Source organism: Mesoplodon mirus, assembly GCF_964341445.2.
Source record: "Mesoplodon mirus genome assembly, chromosome: 15".
Lineage (NCBI taxonomy): Eukaryota > Metazoa > Chordata > Mammalia > Artiodactyla > Ziphiidae > Mesoplodon > Mesoplodon mirus.
Window position 1 is genome coordinate 56,626,956 of NC_138991.1, and position 19,528 is coordinate 56,646,483.

Here is a 19,528-nt window from a genome sequence, read left to right on the forward strand (position 1 = left end):
CAGATAAGCCCCACCCCGACCCCTGAGAGACCCCGGCACAGCTGCAAAGGCACAGCTGCAAAGGCGGCGAGGAAGCTTCCGGAAGGATGACGTGTGGATTCGCACCAGCTGGATGGGGTGGGGAATGAGGGCTTGGATTTGGACAAGAAGGCTGGCGCTCTTCTTGTGAGAGTCCCCCCGTTACTAGGCACAGGGACACGTTTTATGGGTGGGGCGAGGGGTGGCTGCCGCGCTCTGTGCTGCTTTCCCAGAAGGGGCCAAGGTGGGGGGACTTATACACTCCTTATACACAAGGCCCCAGAGAGCTGCCGACAGACCCGACCAACACTGTTAACAGTAAGAGCAGGAGGGCAGGCTTGGCCAGCTGCAGCCTCAGCCTCAGCCCCAGCCGCCCCGCCCACGAGCATGATGGTCGGATGCCGCCTGAGGAGTCCGAGCGAAGGTCCCAGTCCGCAGCAGGGCTCCGGGCAGCAGGGTGAAAGCGAGCGCCTGCAGCAGGCGAAGGAGCTGAGGCCAGAGGCTGTCCCGATCTACGGGAGGACCCACAGAGGCCCTATCATGACAGACAGGAGCCACAGGCGGGGGGGCTCGTGCAGTGCTGGGACACCCCACCCTGTCTGAAAGCCCCCAAGCCCACCCCCACCCAGATTCCCCCATAACTAGAACTTTTTCCAAAAGGCTGCAGAAAGATCGGGAGAAGGAGAAGCATAAGGCAGCTCCCAGCCTCCCTGGGCCCACCAGGAAGAGTCGCCTGGCAGGAAGCACTTCGCGAGACCATAGCAAGTCCTCCTCAGATGCCCAAGCCCCGAGTTTGCAAGAAGCCCACAAGATCTTGAGTAAAATGAGCAAAAGTCATCTGCCAGATAGAGCTTGAGATAAGAAACTTGCTGGCCTGTCAGGGTCTCCATTATGCAAACGGCACAAACAAGGCTTCTATTCACCATGGGGTCAGGGGAGGAGGAGGGGGTCAGGGCAGGGGGCTCATCCCTGAGTAATGTGCTGGTGTGTTACCCTGTGACACTGTGCGTGTCCTCTCACCCGGAGCCATCATGATGCCCAAGGCCACGCTACTCCCCCCTTGACCTTTCCATTTCCTTGTCAACTCCCAGCCCATGTGAAGAACCTGAAGGGGTGTTGGACAGCTGGGGAAAGTGTGACTCGTTACGAGATGGGAAGCAGGTCTAGCATGCTCCAGCAAGAGCAAGGCCAGCGTGGGGGGAACAAAAGGCAAGGGGCATAATTGGGTGAGGCCTTGTGGGCCGCTAGGATTCTGAGATGGGACCCTCATTATCACAACAGGGCCATGGAGGCTCACGGGCAGAATCCATTCCTGCCTCTTCCGAGCTTCTGGGGGCTCCTCGTAATCCTTGGCGTTCCTCTGCCGTGGCCACATCTCCAGTCTCTGCTTCCTGTGTGAAATCTCTCTGCCTCCCTCTTAGAGGGATGCTTGTGGTTGCACTCAGCGTCCACCCAGATAATCCAGGATCATCTCCCTATCTCCCCGTCTCACTCGAGGCTGGGGAAGTTGGCAGTCAGAGTGGAGGGGTGCGAGGAGTGGTGGAGAGGGTCCAGAGACCCAGACACAGTCTTCACCACACGGCCCCCAACCAGCCCTACTGAGACCACACCAGGCAGGGCCGTTAGAACAGAGACACACGTGCCTCCTTAATCCCCTCGGAGGCCTTAGTGACCACGAGGCTGGACTAGAGGGGACCAGGCCCGACTCTGAATCCTGGCTCCACCACTGACTAGCTGTGGGGCTCTGGGCTGGTTACTCAGCCTCTCTGAGCCTGACTCTCCCTTTGTAAAATGTAACAATCGTACCTACCTCACGGGCTACATTAGTTTCTCAGGGCTGCTGTAACAAATGATCACAAACCTGGTGGCTTAAAACAAAAGAATTGTATCCTTTCACTTCTAGAGGCCAGAAGTCTGAAATCAAGGAGTTCTCTGGGCCACAGTCCCCCGGAGGCCCCAAGGGAGAATCCTCCCTCCCTTGTCGAGCTCACGCTGGCTTGTGGCTGCACAGCTCTAACCTTGGCCTCTGACTTCCCATGGTCTCTTCTCCCTGAGCCTTCTCTTCTGTCTCTTATAAGGACACTTGCCGTTAGATTTAGGGCCCACCTGGATAATCCAGGATGCTCTAAATATCCGTACATCTGCAAAGAGGTTTTTTCCAAATATGATCACACTGACAGGTTTCAGGGGATAGGATGTGGACACATCTTTTGGAGGGGCCACTGTTCAGCCCACTATGAAGGGTCACTAAAGCCGCCTAGAAGGAGTGGGGCCCGGACGGAGCCCAGCCATGTAGAAAGTGCTCTGTGAACGAGGGTGGTTTTCACCGTGAGTGCTATGACATGTTTATTAAGAAATAAACTACAATAAGAGCAGACGACAGCAAAGTTGTGCACAAGCTACAGAAAGGGGTAAGTAGACATGGGCCGGGGGGCCTGCCAGTGGGAGGGGAGATGTAGACGGAGGGAGTTTCCTGAAGGGAGGGGCAGGCTGAGAGTGGCCAAGAGCTAAGACCAAGGGCTTCGGCCAAGGCGTGGGGAGGGGTGGGTGGCTGTGGAGAGAACACCCGAGACTAGGGAGCTCCCATTGGGCCCCGTGGGCACACACAGGTGGGCTTTCTTCCACAGGAGGTCTGAGCAGGGATGCAGGGCCCTCATTAGCAGGGAAGGGAGCTGAGTCGGCAGGCAGGAATCTCCTGAGGGAGGAAAACAGTTTTCAAGGGCCTCCTGTGGCTTGACAGGCATCTCAGGCTCACCAGAATACCAGGAAGGAAGGGATGACATTCCTTTGTCAGATAAGAAAACCAGGCCTTGAAAACCAAAACGAACTACCCAAGATTGGACATCAGAACAAAGTGGGCTTTGATCCTGACTCTAAATCTCCTGGCTTTAAGTCTTGCTGGGGAGGTAGGCCTGCCAGGCAGGCCCCAGGACCACCGTCAGTCCATGTGGTTATTCTTATCGTCTATCCAGTAAGTCATCCAGTCATTCACCCATCCAATTCATTCATGGATGTATGATAAGTGGATGGGATAAATGGATGGATTTGCAAGTCAAAAGGACCTTAATGACTGTCTCATTTCTATCCATGCCCCATATTCAAATACACATGAGCATCCAAAACCCAACGGATACAGTTAAGTGACTTTAGGAAGCGCTCAGCTATTAAAGGCTCCCTTTCCCATTCCTATCTCTTAGGATGAAAGTACAACTAAGATGGCACCCCATGGCTTTGTTCCTGTGTCAGTTTCACCCAGATGAGAAACACCATCATGCACAGAATGCTAGAAGGAAGAAGTCAAACTTTTTGCGGGAACATGTTACTACAGTGATTTCTATGCAACACTGATTAAAGCTTGTACACTGGATGACTTATCCTTGAGTCGGCATTTTGATTTCATTAAACGTGTCACGTGTCTGGGGGCCTGGTTTGGAAGCACAAAGCAGGGAAGAGGTTGGGTAGGGAGGAGGGACGTGCCTTGTGATGGGACCTCATGAAAGTATAAGGAACAAATCCTCACACAGGGGCAGAAATGAACGGGAGGTGGAGACATCAAGAAGACTTTGGAGTAGATGGACGACACTCTCCTTGGGCAGAGCCCTCCTTTGTCCTATATGCTCCCATGTTCATGCACACAGGTGCACACACACACACACACTCACTCACGGGATGCCCACGGGCCCACACACTGTTCCTGTGACCCACGTGCAGTAGGCAGTCCAGGACTGTGGCAGGAGAGAGGCAGGAAGAGGGGTTAGGTATGTGCGTCTTACAGTCCACAGCATCCTGAGTTTGAATCCTGGCTCATCCTGTTTCCCTGCTGCGTGGCCTTGGGCTGGTGATCAACCTCTGAGCCTCACTTGTTTCAACAAACTTTGCTAAGGGACCAAGTGTTTTCAGGGGCTGGGTTAGGTTCTGGGAACACAGAGGACACACAAGACCCTGTCCACAGAAAGAATACAAACATGTAAGCACAAGATTTGCCGGTCACAATAAGCAGGATCAAAGGAGCAAGGTCTGGATGTAACGCAGAGCAACTCTGGTGCAGCAGGGGTGGGGCCAGAGGTCGAGGAAGGCCCAGTGGAGGAGACCTGAGGGAAGCACATTCCAGGCCAAGGGAACAGTATGTGCAAAGCCCCAGGGAAGGAAAGAGCTTGAGGTGTTCCAAAGACTGGCGTGGCTGGCACAGATGTGCAGGTGGCCGCCAGGGGGTGGCAGCACCAGGTGGGGGCCAGGCCACACAGGATTTGCAGGGCCGTGGGGAGCTTGGACATTTTATTTGGTGTGATAAGTCACGGGAGGGTCTTAATCAGGCAAGAGACAGGGTCTAGTGTCTTTGCTGGGTGGAGACTGAATGGTAGGGGACAGAAGGGACAAGAGGAAGAGCTGTGGGAGGTCATGGCCAGGAGGGAGGGAGCAGGGCCTGGACCAAGGGTGGCACAGGAGGCCTTCCTCTTGGAGGGCAGGTCTGAGATCCGAGATTCGTGCTTCCTTCCCCCCAAACCTCCTGGTTCCCTGTTTAAAAACAAAAGCCACATAATGCCATGATAGTCATTGACACCTCAGTGCTAAAGAGTCTGGGAAGTGCTTCTAGAGAGCATGTTTTAAGGGAGGAGGTGGAGACAGGGTCAGGGGATAAGGTCAGGGCCTTTGAGCCCCACTCACCAAAGGACTTCCCTATTCCCTGGACAGTGTCCTTTTATGATACAGTCACTGAAGGCAGGAGCTCTACTGTAGAGACATCAACTCTCTAATAGAGGAAGTGAACTGGGAAGCAGACAGACTGGGTCGCGTGTGTGGTTTATGGCCCCATCTTAACCCCACATTTCCCTGAAACCAACACTCAGAAAAAAGTGGTACAAATACACAGACGTCCAGTCACATATACAAAGAAACTGCCATTCAAACCCACTCAGACGCAGAGCCTGAGGTTCACGTGCAGACTCCCAGATACACACACCCCCATACACACACGCAGGCTCTCACCTGCCTCCCCTCCCACACACCGAAACACACACAAGCAAGCACATGCGGGCATACAGCTACCCTCCCGCAGTCAGACACACGATGACAAGAGGACAAAAATCAAACCACAGATTCATTCTTTCACTTGCTTGGTTTGGGGTGGGGCGGTAGTAGTTTGGGGGCAGGCCTGCTGAAAACCCAAATTCAGGAAACAGAGAAATAGGTGCTAAATTCAGCCACCTAGAGATCCTGCACATCCCCCCAACCCCGCAATCCGCTGTGTTGGGATGTTGGGGTGAAGTGAGATCTGAGAAATAGACACAGACCCGCCTGTGGTGGGACGGCTCACTCAGCTGCCCGGGCACCACTAAGGGGACCCAACAGTCCTGGGGGTGGTGGGGGGGAGCAGCCAGGGAAGAGGGTACAGAGCCTGCGTTGAGATGCCCATTTGAGGTACGATTCAGGAGGAAAAAGACCTCAAACTCTGTAGATTCAGCTCCCCTACTCCCTCGCTGGGTGACCCTAGGGATGTCTCTTAACCTCTCTGAGTCTTATTTGCACCTCAGGCTTTGTCAAGAGGTCCAAGGCGCCATGCTCTTCTTGATCGCTGCATCCGCTGTACTTAGCACATATCAGAAGCTCAGCAAATATTTGCTGAATAAATGAAAGAATGTGCAGGCATTAAAGCAACAGTGAGGGGCTTCCCTGGTGGCGCGTGGTTAAGAATCCGCCTGCCAGTGCAGGGGACACAGGTTCGAGCCCTGGTCCGGGAAGATCCCACATGCCGCGGAGCAACTAAGCCCTGGCACCACAACTACTGAGCCCGCATGTCACAACTGCTTAAGCCCATATGCCTAGAGCCCGTGCTCCACAACAAGAGAAGCCACTGCGATGAGAAGCCCACGCACCACAACAAAGAGCAGCCCCCGCTCGCCACAACTAGAGAAAGCCTGTGCACAGCAACGAAGACCCAACGCAGCCAAAAATAAATACATAAATAAATTTATTTTTTAAAAAAAGCAACAGTGAGATGCCACTTTTGAACCCAGTGAATGGGGAAAACCAGAAAAATTTTGATAATAGCAAGTCCTGGAAGGACCCAGAGAAGCAGATACAGTTGGACGCAGTTGCCAAGGGGTCAAATGTGCATGCACGTGTTGGCAGGCGAACAGGGCAGCGTCTATGAACATCTACAGTGTGCAAAGCATTTCTCTCATGTGTGCCAGGGCCACATGGCTTGCAAGAGCAAAAAACTGCAAACAACCCACAGGGTGGCTAAATGGACACGCAGGTTCACTGAGGACTCTCGTGCAGTTTTTAGAAGAATGGGGTTGATCTCTATGCGATCTACTCAGATTGCCAGGACGTGCCATTGGGTGAAAAGGGCTAGACGGAGAAAGATATACCATTGATGGAGGGGAAAAATTCTACACAAAGCAACACTGTACTTTTATGGGGGAAAATGCAGGTACGTAAGTGCTTAGATAAAGATCTGGAAGGACATAGACTAAGCTGGTGCCTGGGGATATGTCTGGGGAGGGGAAATACTTTATTTTCTACTAGGAAATGAAAATCAGGGAGAAAAGGCATGAGCATCACTGAAGTATCTAATAAGCGCTCAGCAAAGCTCTGTTGACTCTGGAAAGAGATAGCGCAGGAATGCTGAATGTAAACTCTGCCTCTGCGAACTGGTCCAGGCAAGGTGACCCAGAAGGCTCTCCTCAGTGGGACTCACCACGCCAGGGCAGGGAGAGGCCACGGCTAGCCACCCACTGCCTTCCCCCAGCCAGGCCTCTGCCTATAAACCAGCAGGGTGGCACCAGGGGCTCTCCTGCTCCCTGGAGCCTCATCTCCTGCCACCTGCCACTCAGGTCCTCAAATTTTGGCCTCCAGGCCCTTGCTGACGCCATGCTCTGCTGGGTGTGCTCTCCCTTCTCCTCCCTGGGCAGAGTCACTCGCTCTTTAAAATTCGGGTCAAGGGTCACCTCCTCCCAGAGGCTGCTCATCCCTGCCATCTCGGCCAGGGGCCTCCCTCTTCTCTAGCCAGCAGACACCGGGCTTCCCACCTGCGTGGGCCACCATCAAGTCTCCTGCTGGTCAGCGTGCCCTGAAGCAACGGGCCTTAAGCGAAAGAACTGGGACACGATCAGCCCCTCCAACAGCTTTCCCATGGTGTGGCGGCCGCAGAGCTGAGAAGCCCTCCTGCCCCCGCCCCCAGTGTCCCCAGACTGTGACGGTCAGCCCTCGTGTCTCGTTGCACAGCTTCTGCAAATTCTTGTTTCCCCTCTGTGTCAACTGCCAAAGGTAACCACCATGGTTCTTGTCATCAGCTGCTAACACCTACTTTGCCACTTATGGGATGGGGTAGGGTGGGAACCAGATCGGCCTATTAGAATAATGCCCAAAAAGAGGCTCCGAGCAAGATCCTGGGAGATTTACTGAAAAGGCACTGGGCCTGCCAGGCTTGGGCTTTCTGACAGCTCTATTGGCCACAGCATTAAGGGAACTTGCCTGAAGCCACAGGGATGGTGGGAGGGAGGGGGGTGGGGGTGGGGTGGGGAGCTGGGACCAGGACCTGGTGTGCCACAACCAGGGCTCTCAGAAATCCTCCTTCCCGCCCCTCCTTTTTTTGAGTTAACACAGTACCAGCAACTGCTTTCTGAAAGCCGGTTAATACTGGATACTTCATGTAATCTCTGACCTAATCTCTCCTTTTTCACTTGTTACACGGGGATAATAGGCCTGCTGGAATGTTCCCACCAAGTCTCCCCAGGACCTTGGAAGACCAGCCACCAGCTCAGGCCATCACTCCTCCTCTGCCGGACGAGAGCCTTCTCCTTGGGCTCGAGCGTCCCCTCCCTTCCAAGGAAACACACCACCTTTCCTGCTGTTGGGACCAGCTGGGACTAGGTTCTACCCCATGTAATGCAGCAACCTCTCTGCACAGAGGCCAAGCCCCAGGTCTCTCCAAAACACTTTCACCAAGTTCTATCAGCTCCCTGAGTAGCGCTTTTCTCATCTGGTAAATGGCGACATAATTTCCACCTCACAGAACCATGGGGGAGAGTAAATAAGACAACATACCAAGACACTGTCACCTGGCCCACAGCAGGCTCAGCAAATGGTGACTCCTCTTCCAGGGAGTGAGGGGTGACCCCAGAACTCAGGTCTTGGACTCCTCAAGCAGTGTTCTCTACTACAAAGCATGAATTTCCTGGCTTTCCTGGAGGACTGTCTTTGTACCCATTCAGGGGCTAGTGTGGTAACATCCGGGGAGGGGGAGGTCAGGGACAGTTGTGAGGTGTGTCCCAAGGCCCCCACTGTAGGTCTCTGTGGCTAATACCCCAGCTGTCCAGAATTTCAGCAGCCACAGGGTTTTTTCCACACCCAATCCTGTAGTGTCTCCTGGGCCTGAAGGAATGTCTCTTGCAGTCAGGGTGAAATCCAAACCCCTCCCACGTTCCAACAAAGCCCTGCCCCATCAACTGGACCCCTGTCAACCTCTATAACTCACCCCTGCACTCACCCTCTGGCTCTCTACACCAACTACACACGTCTCCTTTCTGATCCTCAACTATGCCAATCACTCCCACCACAGGGCCTTTGCACTGGCTGTTCTCGCTACCTGGAATCCTCATCACCCCACTTTTAGAAAGGCCTCAACTCCAGCCTCCAAGAGGCTTTCCCTGACTGCCTTATCTCACGCCTGCCCTCACTCCACAAACACCTTGTTGTTCCCTTTATTTCCCTCTTTATTTTCCCATAGCACTTACCATGATCTGAAATGATCATGTGAATTCACTGTCTCCCCTATGTCTGCTTGAAGACCCCTGAGTTCCCAGTGCCTGGCAGACAGTAGGCACTCAATAAATACCTACTGAATAAATACTGAAAGAGTGAAATAAATGTCATTACCCCTATCTTGCAGATGAGGAAATCGAGCCACAGAGAAGCTAAGAAGCTGGCCCCAGGCCATGTGTTCATTAAGTGACAGATTGAAACCAGAATCCATGCTCTAAGCCAGCAGTCCCCAACCTTTTCTGGCACCAGGGACCGGTTTCATGGAAGACAATTTTTCCACAGACGGGGGTGGGGGTGGTGACGGATCAGACAGTAACGCGAGCGATGGGGCTTGCTGCCGCTCACCTCCTGCTGTGCAGCCCGGTTCCTAACAGGCTGTCTGTGGCCCGGGGGGTTGGGGACCCCTGTTCTAAGCCCCACAGCTCGAGGCTCCCCAGAGGCACAGACTCCCATGGGAATCATGGCTGTAAAGAAAGGCTGATGAGCGCTGGGGCAGAGGGCAGTTTCAAGATTACGACCTGACCAGGGGCTGTTTTTCCCAGCAGGACTTTGCCAAAGCTAGAAAGAGAAACTGAAAAACTGAGCTCCGAGGGCCAAGATCTTGACTCCTCCCAGCTGCTGGCTGGGCCCCTCACTTCTGGGGCAGCCAGGGCTGCTGAGGGCGGGGGTGGGGGGAGGAGAACCAGCCGACAGGTCTGGCTGTGACCCAGCAAGCTGTGGACATAGGGCTGACCCAACTGCCCGGTGACAAGAAGTCACCTGTGCTAAGCACTTTCTCTGTACCTGGCCCTTTGCTTTGGGCTTTGCTTCCATGCTGCTCTGTGAGGCACAAAACCTCCAAAGCTCATTTTGCAGCTGGGGCAAATGAGGCCCAGAGAGGGCAAGTTGCTTGCCTATGGTCTCCACAGCCGTGGAGTCTGAGCTCCTCAGGGCTCCCACGCGGCCTAGCTTCCTGCGAGTCTGCTACCAGTCCTCCAGGGAGAACAGCCCAGGAGACTGACAAATATTTGTCAATCAGTGTATTTCTTTTTCCCTTTTGTATCTGGATTCGGTTTCGTTTTGAACTCAGGACTTCAGAAAATGAAACCAAATTTGTAGTAACTGTCACTGTTGGTGGTGGGGAGAGCCCGTGTGTGCTCGGCAACGTGTGCCTGCTTCGCTATGGCTTGCACAACCAGGATCTGCCCAGGGTAGAGGATGAGGCCCACTGTACAGGCAAGGAAACCAAGACTCAGAACGGCCCAAAGCCACAAAGTGGGAGACAGAGGCTTGGCTGGCAAGACCTGGGGCCTCCACAAGCTTATAAAGAGGAAAGTCGGCAGAACGGTCCTCACTCCTCCCCAAGCAGGCTCAGGTTGCAAATGAATCTGATTTCTTTGGCATCTACTGTTTTACCAGAAGACAGACCGGGATTCGAGATCACCAGGAATCTGGTTAGGGTGGGGGGGTGGGAAGAGGAGGTGGGGAGGGAGTTTACAGCACAGTAGACAAGCGCTAAAGCTTTGGGGTCTGACGCCCTGGGTATGAAGCCCCGCCCTGCCCCTTCTGACTTGTGTGCTCCTGGTCAAGTGACTCCCTCCGCCTCAGTTTTCCTATCTGTAAAATGGGCAGATTGGATTGTTGTGTCAATCCAATGGTCTAAGGACTGTAATGCATTTATCACCCAGTCAGTTTAGGCCAATACACCATAGGTATCAGTAAATGAAATGAAGGAGGGGGCTCCAGGGGGATGGGTGGGCATGTGGCAGCAAGTAGGGGGCCGAGAGGAGGAGGCCCCAGTGCCCGGGAAAAAGAGGTGGCTCTCCCAAGTAGCCATCTGGTCTGTCAATGGGGGGTGGAGGGGGCATATGGGCCATCAGCTATTTATAAATCTCCCTCTGCCCAGAGGCCTGCCAAGGAGACATGCTGGCAGGAAGACAAGTCATGCAGGAGCCAGCCCAGCCTGGCCGCCTTCTCTGAGCCTGGACCACCCACCTCCAGCTCAAGTGAGAAGGAGGTGCTATGCCTCCCCACTGCCAGCACCCAGGGGTGCTAGAACTTCTGAAATGAAGCCACGTTGTCTGCAGGCTCCATTTTTCTGTCACAGCCACTGACAGCCGCTGATAAACAATAGCAGCAACAGCAAACACCTACTGAATGCTTATTATATACCAGGGACTGGTCTAAGCACTTGACCCATAATCACTCATTTAATCTCCATGCTCTGAGGGAGATATTATTACCTCCTTCATAGATGAAGAAACCAGGCAAAGGAGTTAACTACATGTTCAAGGTCACAAGGACAGAGAGTTGCAAAATTGGAATTGGAAACCAGATAGATTGGGTCCAAAGTCCAATACTTTATATTGCCACCTACCACAGGGCAGCCCCCCGCAGGTGCTCCAGAATGACCACAGCACCTGACCACTGACACATGCAGGGCTCTGCATCTTCTCACTCCCTTGCACACAAGTGCATGAGCGCTCTCTCACACACACACACACACCCACCCACACACACACACACACACACACACACACACACCCAAGACAACCACATCAATGACCAACACCAGCTGCTGCCAACACGAATTAATGCAGACAATGGGGTCCTAAGCAAGGCTGGTTCTGGGCCACCCCTTTGTGTTTACGAGGAAACACGGGGGTCCTGGGATCTACCTAGGGCCAGGGAAGGAAATCACCAGGGAGGCGGGGAGGAGGACCTGGCTCCAGCCAGGGCTCGGAGCAAAGGAGCTAGCTGGGCTGCAGCCTGAGAGCTGCCTGTAGAGGGCAGTGTGTGCCAGCGTGAGGCCAGTCCCTGCCAAGCCTGGCCTCTTCCCCGGGACCCTTCCCAGACTGTGAGACAGGCTACCCACCAGCCCCCAAGCTCATTTGTTCTTTCTTTCATTCAAAAATACATGTACCAGCCAGGCACCTTCTCCGTGCCTTTCCACGACAGAGAGGATCACACACAAATGTACAAATTGTAGCTGGTATCCCATCATTCCAAGGCGGAGGTGTGAGTGTGGGGAGGAGGCAGATGCGAGCAGTGAGGGGGAATCTGTAAAGTAGAAGTCGGAGGAGAGGAGGGGCTGGCCAGAAAAACTCAAAGTAGGTTTTTGGAATTATCACATCTGAAAATGAACTATCTTTTCACTGGGCTCCCAAGTGCATTTAGGGGTGTCCAGATGCGCCTTCCTCTCCCCAAAATAAAAGCCAGGAAGGCGTGCCTCGTTTGGAGCTCCCCCTCTGCCAACCACTGGGCCTCGGTTTCTCCAGCTGTCGTGCAATAGGGAGGGCTGGCCAAGGCCGCCGGTACCTTGCCGGGCCTCACCCGGTTTCCGAGGAACTGGGCTCGCAGCTGAGGCACCCCTCCCGTACCGCCAAAGGGTTCCTCCGAAGACTGTGGTCGGGCCGCCGCTTCCTCGGAAGCCCGCGCCAAGACCAGGGACAGCGACAGGCAGGGAGGGGTGCGGAGGCGGCCATCTAGAGGCTCTGAGACTACGTGGGCAGGGCAGTGGAGGGAGCAGTCCCGAGGGGTCCGAGGTGGGACCCCAGGGTCGGGTGGAGGTGTCTGGCTCCGGAGTAGAGGACAGCTCTACCAGAGATGGGCGCTGAGACACCTGGAGGGGAAGAGGGGTGTGTCACGGTTAGTCCAGAGTATCCTAAAGGGCTTGCCTGCAGAAATCTGCGACCGAAGGTACGTTAAGGACAAAGTAGGGCCGCCAGTTCCGAAGGGGGCTTCTGAGAAGTGCCCAAGAGGTTCAGAGGTGGTGCTAGAGACCTTGACAGGGGGGGTCCTAGGACAGATGCGAGTCTAGGTCAGGGCGGGGGGGGCTTCCCTGGGTAGGGCTCCCTGATTTGTGGAAAAGGTCGAGCCGGCCTAGCCTCCGCGGCGCGCAGAAAAAGAAACCGAAAGTGGCGCGGAAGGGCGGGCCTGTAAGGGGTGGGGTCTATAGGGGGAGGAGCCTTAGGCCGACCACGCCCCCAAGCCAGTTTTAAAGACTGGTGCAGGGGCGGGCGCGGAGCAGACAGAGCTGCGGCCGTGGCAGCTGCACGGCTCGTGGCCCTGGAGCATGCGCGAGAGCCGCCCCGGAGACCCCAGCCGCCCCGCTTGCGGCGCCCCGCGCCCCGCCGCCAGGTGAGCGGGGCACTGGGCTAGGAAGCGGGAGGGAGAGGGGAGGAAAGCACAGGACAGCCGGGTGCCTGGCGGCCTCGGGGGCTGAGTGGTGGGGTCGCGGCCGCCACGCTCCTGGCCCCCTCTGGCCTCACCCGGGCAGACCCCGCGCGTGGGGTTCCCGCAGCGCAGATTTTCTCATGCCTTTGCCCAATTCGCCCGGACAAGGCGCCAATTCCCGGCCTGGCCAGGAGGCGGCGGTCGCGGGGCGGTGAGCCGAGGGCCGGTTGGCCGGAATCGGGGCAGGCTTCTCCCCGGCACCTCTCCACGCCCCCTTCTTGTACCCAAACTCGGAGCGACTCGGGGGCTGCGCTCCGCTCCACCGAGTTCCCACCCGCCTTGAAGTGCTCCGCGAGCGGGGAAGCCCATTTTCTAGATGAGCCCACTGAGGCTCAAAGGGCCGCGCGGACTTGGTCTTGAGCCCTCGGCCCTTTAGGAGCGGCTCACCCCAGAGCCCCACCCCTCCCAAGTTGCCTCGCGGGCCCTCACCTGCCCGGCCCCACCCAGATTCCCTGCTCACAGCCTGTCTCCCCCCATCAGCGCACCCCCGGACGCTATGGCCCACCCCTCCGGCCGGCCCCGCGTGTAGGATGGTAGCACACAACCAGGTGGCAGCCGACAATGCAATCTCCACGGCAGCAGAGCCCCGACGGCGGCCAGAGCCTTCCTCCTCTTCCTCCTCCTCTTCCTCCTCCTCGCCCGCGGCCCCGGCGCGCCCGCGGCCCTGCCCAGCTGCTCCGGCTCCGACCCCGGGCGACACGCACTTCCGCACGTTCCGCTCTCACGCCGAGTACCGGCGCATCACCCGGGCCAGCGCGCTCCTGGACGCCTGCGGCTTCTACTGGGGACCCCTGAGCGTGCACGGGGCGCACGAGCGGCTGCGCGCCGAGCCCGTGGGCACCTTTCTGGTGCGCGACAGCCGCCAGCGGAACTGCTTCTTCGCCCTCAGCGTGAAGATGGCCTCGGGCCCCACGAGCATCCGCGTGCACTTCCAGGCCGGCCGCTTCCACCTGGACGGCAGCCGCGAGAGCTTCGACTGCCTCTTCGAGCTGCTGGAGCACTACGTGGCGGCGCCGCCCCGCATGCTGGGGGCCCCGCTGCGCCAGCGCCGCGTGCGGCCGCTTCAGGAGCTGTGCCGCCAGCGCATTGTGGCCACCGTGGGCCGCGAGAACCTGGCGCGCATCCCCCTCAACCCCGTCCTCCGGGACTACTTGAGCTCCTTCCCCTTCCAGATCTGACCGGCCGAGCATTAACTGGGGCGCCTTATTATTTTCTATTATTATTATTTCCCTGGAACCACGTGGGTGCCCTCCCCGCCTGGGTTGGAGGGAGAGGGTGTAGGGGGCGAGGCGCCTTCTGCCCTGGGTTGGAGACAAGGCCGCAGACCCCTCCCCACCTCTTGTGGGGGTGCCCCCTCCCGGTGCTCCCTCTGGGTCCCCCTGGTTGTCCTAGCAGCTTAACTTAATTGTATCTGGGGCCAGGACCTGAACTCGTACCTCCTACCTCTTCATGTTTACATATACCCAGTATCTTTGCACAAACCAGGGGTTGGGGGAGGGTCTCTGGCTTTATTTTTCTGCTGTGCAGAATCCTATTTTATATTTTTTACCACCAGTTTAGGTAATAAACTTTATTATGAAAGTTTTTTTTTTAAGAAAAAAGGTTTCTAGAGCGTGTGCTTTGGGCAAAGGTTTTCCATGGTTCTGAGTGGGTCCAGGTTCCTAAGACTGACCCGTGTGGCCGAAGATGGTGTGTGGCCTGTGTTCTGTGGCTGGGAACCCTGCATGGCTCCACCCTCAGCTCTCAGGGGTAGACGAATCGTTGGTCGTTCGTCTAGTTTTGGTATTGTGTGTAAAATGGCAGCTCATGTTTGAGCACTTAATGTGTGCCAGGCCCTGTTCTGTGCTTTACATGCTTAAATTTACTTAATCTATAAAGACAACCCTATGAAACAAGGCTCTTATCCCCATTTTACAGAAGAGAAAACTGAGGCGGGGTAAATTTGCCTGTGGCCATTCTTGTGTCAGAGAAGATACTGGGGCCTTTTTTGGCTGTCCTCCCAGAAATCTGTTTGAATGGATGACAGAGAGGAAACTTCTTTCATTCTATGACCACAACTTTTTCCAGGAAGGGGGTGGGGGTGGGGGCTTGTTGAGTTTTTGGAAGGAGGCGTGGCACATTCTGAAACTCAGCATATAGGAAGGCATATTTTAGATGGGATCGGGGTACAGGGTTGGGTCTGAACTTCCTTCTTCCTGCCCTGTTCTGTCCTGCGTACTTTTTGGTGAACACGCAACTTGGAGCCAGAAAGACGCTCTGTGGTCTGTGGTGTCAGAAGGGCCCTGTTGGCAGCTTTGGGCAATTCCCTTTACCTCTCGGGGCCTCAGTGACTACCTCTAAAATGGGCTTGCTGGAAGAGGTGCTTTGCTGTAACCCTCAGCAGCAGGCACTGATGCAAAGGGGATGGAGGAGGTGATGTTTTCTGGAGCTTGGGCCGGCCAGCATCACCAGAGAGTGCCCAGGAAACGGGTTTTATGGCTACTCCTTGTATCTGTGGCCAGTCTGCCGGCCACTCAGGGCTGTGTTGCTGCACCCAGTGAATCGAGTCATTTTCAGGTTTAGGGTTAAACGGCTTTACAGACACATTTTTAGAAGTCAGAATGGCCCTCTGCAGCCTTGGACATGCTTACAATGGAGTGTCCTAATATTTAATACCTTTCAGGCTTGAAAGTGCAGCATAAAATTAACTTGATAGTTGGAGAGCCGGAGCGGCCCAGGCTTGTCTTAGGGATTAAATACGTTCCAGATCTCAAGGTTAAGAATGACCAGGAGAGATTTAGTATCTCAGAGAGCTTTGGCAATATCATCCTTTAATGAAGTGGGGTGGGAGGAAAGGAGGTGATGTCTGTGTGCCTCCAAGGAATTACTGCTGCTGCTTCTTTGAACCATCTCCCTGTCCTTTGTTCTCTACTGTGTGGACCAACTCCTGTCCTTGTTCTGACTTTCCTGTCTCCTACTCAGCTTGGGCAGTGCCGGGAGAAACCCCAGAAAGCAGTGCTTGCGCATACGGCAAACACTTAATGAGTGCTTACCGTATGCTGGGCCCTGTGCTACCTTGTTTAAGCCGCACAACCAGCCTGTGAGTTAGCAACATCTCCCCCATTTTACAGATGGGAAAACTGAGGCTCAGAGAGGCAAAGTAGGGCATACAGCAAGTGGTGGAGCCAGATTTTCAAACTTAGTGCTGCTTCAGAGGCTGGGTACCACTAGGCAACACAGCCTCCCACAAGGGCCTAATGGTTGCAGTAATAATAACAGCAGCTGCTAACATTTATATGTAGCTTCATTGGGCAGGTACCATTCCGGGCACCTAGTTACCTATGTTAAGCATTCAACCTTCATCCGAGCCTTAGGATTTAGGTACTATTAACATCCCCATTTTGCAGACGAGGAAACAGGTACTCATCTAAAGAGGGACGAATCGCAGTTAGTTTACAATATTTCCGGGGTTTTTTCCTCCTTTCAAAAAAAGCTTAAATATCACATCTTCATTATACAAACTCATACACAAACCCATTCCCCTTAGCAAAACAGCTAAGACTAAAGCTCCTCTAATCACACTTCCCAGAGCTGGCCCCTTCTCTTTGTGAGTCATTTTTTAAAAAGCTATACCAGGCTTCCCTGGTGGTGCAGTGGTTAAGAATCCGCCTGCCAATGCAGGGGACACAGGTTCAAGCCCTGGTCCAGGAAGACTCCACATGCCACAGAGCAACTAAGCCCATGTACCACAACTACTGAGCCTGCGCTCTAGAGCCTGCAAGCCACAACTACTGAGCCCGCATGCCACAACTACTGAAGCCCGTGCGCCTAGAGCCCGTGCTTCCCAACAAGAGAAGCCACCACAATGAGAAGCCCGCGCACTGCAACGAAGAGTAGCCCCCGCTCTCCACAACTAGAGAAAGACCGCGTGCAGCAACAAAGACCCGATGCAGCCAAAAAAAAAAAAAAAAAAAGCTATACTAACACACATACTGTGACCTAAAGTGACCTAGAAGCCCCCCAGGAGCTGCACTCCAGGCCCTGAGTGACAGATCTCCGGCATACACCAGTGCAGATACACTGCAGAGCAGGAGGGCGGGGAGGGGGGCAGCGCACGCTGTGTGGCTTCCCCGTGGTGCAGGTTCTCTCAAACCTCAGCTTCATGATTCAGCAGTGCTGACGTCAATTTACAAGAATAAAAAGTGAGAGGAGGGGTTGGTGTGTGTGTGGAACTGGGCTGGGGGCCCAGGAGCGGCTGAGCTGGGCAGTGGAGGGCAAACAGGATGGAAAAGGGGCAGCTCTTTAGAACGGTGGGGACTGCGTGCGGGTGTGGGAACAACCTCTGACCTGCATCAAAGCCATTCCAGAGCTGGGGACGCTGCTCCCCATTTTAGAGATGAGGAAACGGGGGGCTCAGAGAAGTATAGTCACTTACTTACTCAGGGTCCCACAGCTCAACAGTGATAGCCAAGACTTGCACCAGGTCCACCCCACTCTCAAGGCAATTGGTTTCCTCAAGAGTGGAGGAGGCAAGAGGGAGGAACCCTGTGAAGATGCATATTCCCAGGCCTCAGCTCAGCCTGCCTGATCCTCCCAACTTTATGAGTGGAACTGTTACTGTCCCCCAGTCAGGAAGTGGAGAGGTGAGCCTCTTCCTGAGGTGATGCACGTAAGGCACTTAGCCCAGAGCCTGGCAGTATGTCTCTGAATGGTGTGGTATTCAATAAATGATACTGAGGTTCATATAACAAAGATTCACTGAAAACCAACTATGTTCCAGGCATTACTCTAAGCCCAAAGGATACAGGAATGGGCAAAATTGAGGGAGTCCAGTCCCTGCTCTCGTGGAGTTCACATTCAGGGCCTCAGACAGTAACTAAATATGAAACTAAAGGCACGAGAACCAACCAAGGAGTGACAGTACTCAGATGGAAACTCAACAAGGTGGTTGGACAGTGGGTGGGGCTATTTTAGAAAGAAAGGTCAGGAAGGCTCCTCTAAGGTGACACTGAAATTGTGCCTGGAATGACAGGTCAGCGCCAGCCTGGGAGGCAGGCATTCTGGGCAGAGGGAACAGCAAGTGCAAAGGCCGTGGTCTGGGAACAAGTTCAGCCCATTCCAGTCGCCGGCTGAGCTGGAAGGGAGATGATGGAGTGAAGGCCAGTGGCAGGAGATGAGGTGGAGTTGGGTGGACAGTGGGCAGAGCCACTAGTGAGGAGTGTGGATTTGAAGTGTGGTGGGGAGCCTGGGCATGACCTGATCTAATCTGTGTTGTGACCAGATCCTCTGACTCCTAGGTAGAGGTGCATCAAGGCAGGGAGGCTTGGGGAGAAGGTCTTAGGCTTCTTGCCTTGTTATGTATTTGGGGATTGGGGTGGGGGGTGTCATTCTTGGTCAGACCCCTCAACCCCTCAGCTTAAGCCAATCAGGCCACAAAGAGGCAGGGACAGCCACAGGACCTACCTGGTCCAACGCTGAGACCACGTATGGGCCAGGCCTGGTGTGGCCAGCCCTGGGGCCGGCATCAGTCAGAAACCCCACTTATTATCAGACCCCAAGCCTAGGTCTGAACAAAGCCCCAGGGCATAGGCCCCCAGAGTCCAGTGAGGGGCTTCTTGGAGCAGTGCTCACCTGTGCAGGGCGGAGCTGGCCTCAACTTTGGGGAAGGACACACAGGACCTGAAAGTAGGTGGATTGGGCCTGACACAGGGTGGGTGCGGCCACCTGGAGGCTTGCTTTGCATCCCCCTCACCTGGTGTCTACTACCATCATCCAGAGACTCCCCAGGGCGAGGCTTCTAGGGAATAACATGGGCCTGGCCTGATTCTAGGGGGTCTCAAGGTCCCTTACAGAGAGGAGTGCAGTCTTCAACAAAGCAAATTCACAGAGGGACAACAGTGCCGAAGGTGGGCGCTCAACTGCCCCTCCCACCTGGTCCTGGCCCTCAGCCCACAGGGGAAACAGGTTCCACGATCTACACGGGTTGTTTGGCCCCAATACAACCCCCTACCCTCCCTCCCACACACACCCCCAAAACCACACACTCCATGTGAGGACGGGCATCTCCAAGCCCCAGTCCTCCAGTGGCTTCCCGCCGCGCTCAGAAGGCCCACCCATGAGGCGGCAGGGTGTCCCTGCCCACGCGTCTGGCCTCAGCACTCACCTCACTCCCTCTCGCTACCGGGCCTTTGCACGTGCTGTTCTCGCGCCTCCAGCAGTTTCAAGGTGAAGGGCTCATACAGGTACAAGTGCCGTAGCCCAAGGTCTCCGCACGGCTCCGGAGCCCCCAGGCCGCCACGTGCCGCGCGCTGATGACGTCACCACGCCGCCCTCACCTGCAGCTGCCGCGCATCCCACCTGACGCGCGAACTCGTATCTGTCGGCGGCGGGCCTCGGCGATGCTCGGCTCTGTTCGGCCGCGCTCGGCTCCCCAAGGTCTCTCCGAGCCGCCGCGGGATACCTGGCCCCTCTGGCCTCCGCGTGGTCCTAACGCCGCCCTGTGCGTGCTGCCCACTTGGAAGACCCCACACACCCCCAACCCCCACCCCGC

General features: G+C 55.4%; 1 protein-coding gene across 1 annotated transcript; it reads left to right on the forward strand.

Moving 5' to 3' along the window:
* The first annotated feature begins 12,800 nt into the window (after nucleotides 1-12,800).
* Nucleotides 12,801-14,574, forward strand: SOCS1 (suppressor of cytokine signaling 1). The gene is made up of 2 exons (XM_082644574.1): nucleotides 12,801-12,903; nucleotides 13,480-14,574. The coding sequence occupies exon 2, from the start codon at nucleotides 13,530-13,532 to the stop codon at nucleotides 14,175-14,177; it is 648 nt and encodes a 215-aa protein (XP_082500700.1). The 5' UTR covers nucleotides 12,801-12,903; nucleotides 13,480-13,529; the 3' UTR covers nucleotides 14,178-14,574.
* The last annotated feature ends 4,954 nt before the right edge of the window (nucleotides 14,575-19,528 follow it).

Coding starts and splice junctions, on each gene's coding strand:
- SOCS1 (XM_082644574.1), top strand. CDS start 13,530: ATGGTAGCACACAACCAGGTGGCAGCCGACAATGCAATCTCCACGGCA.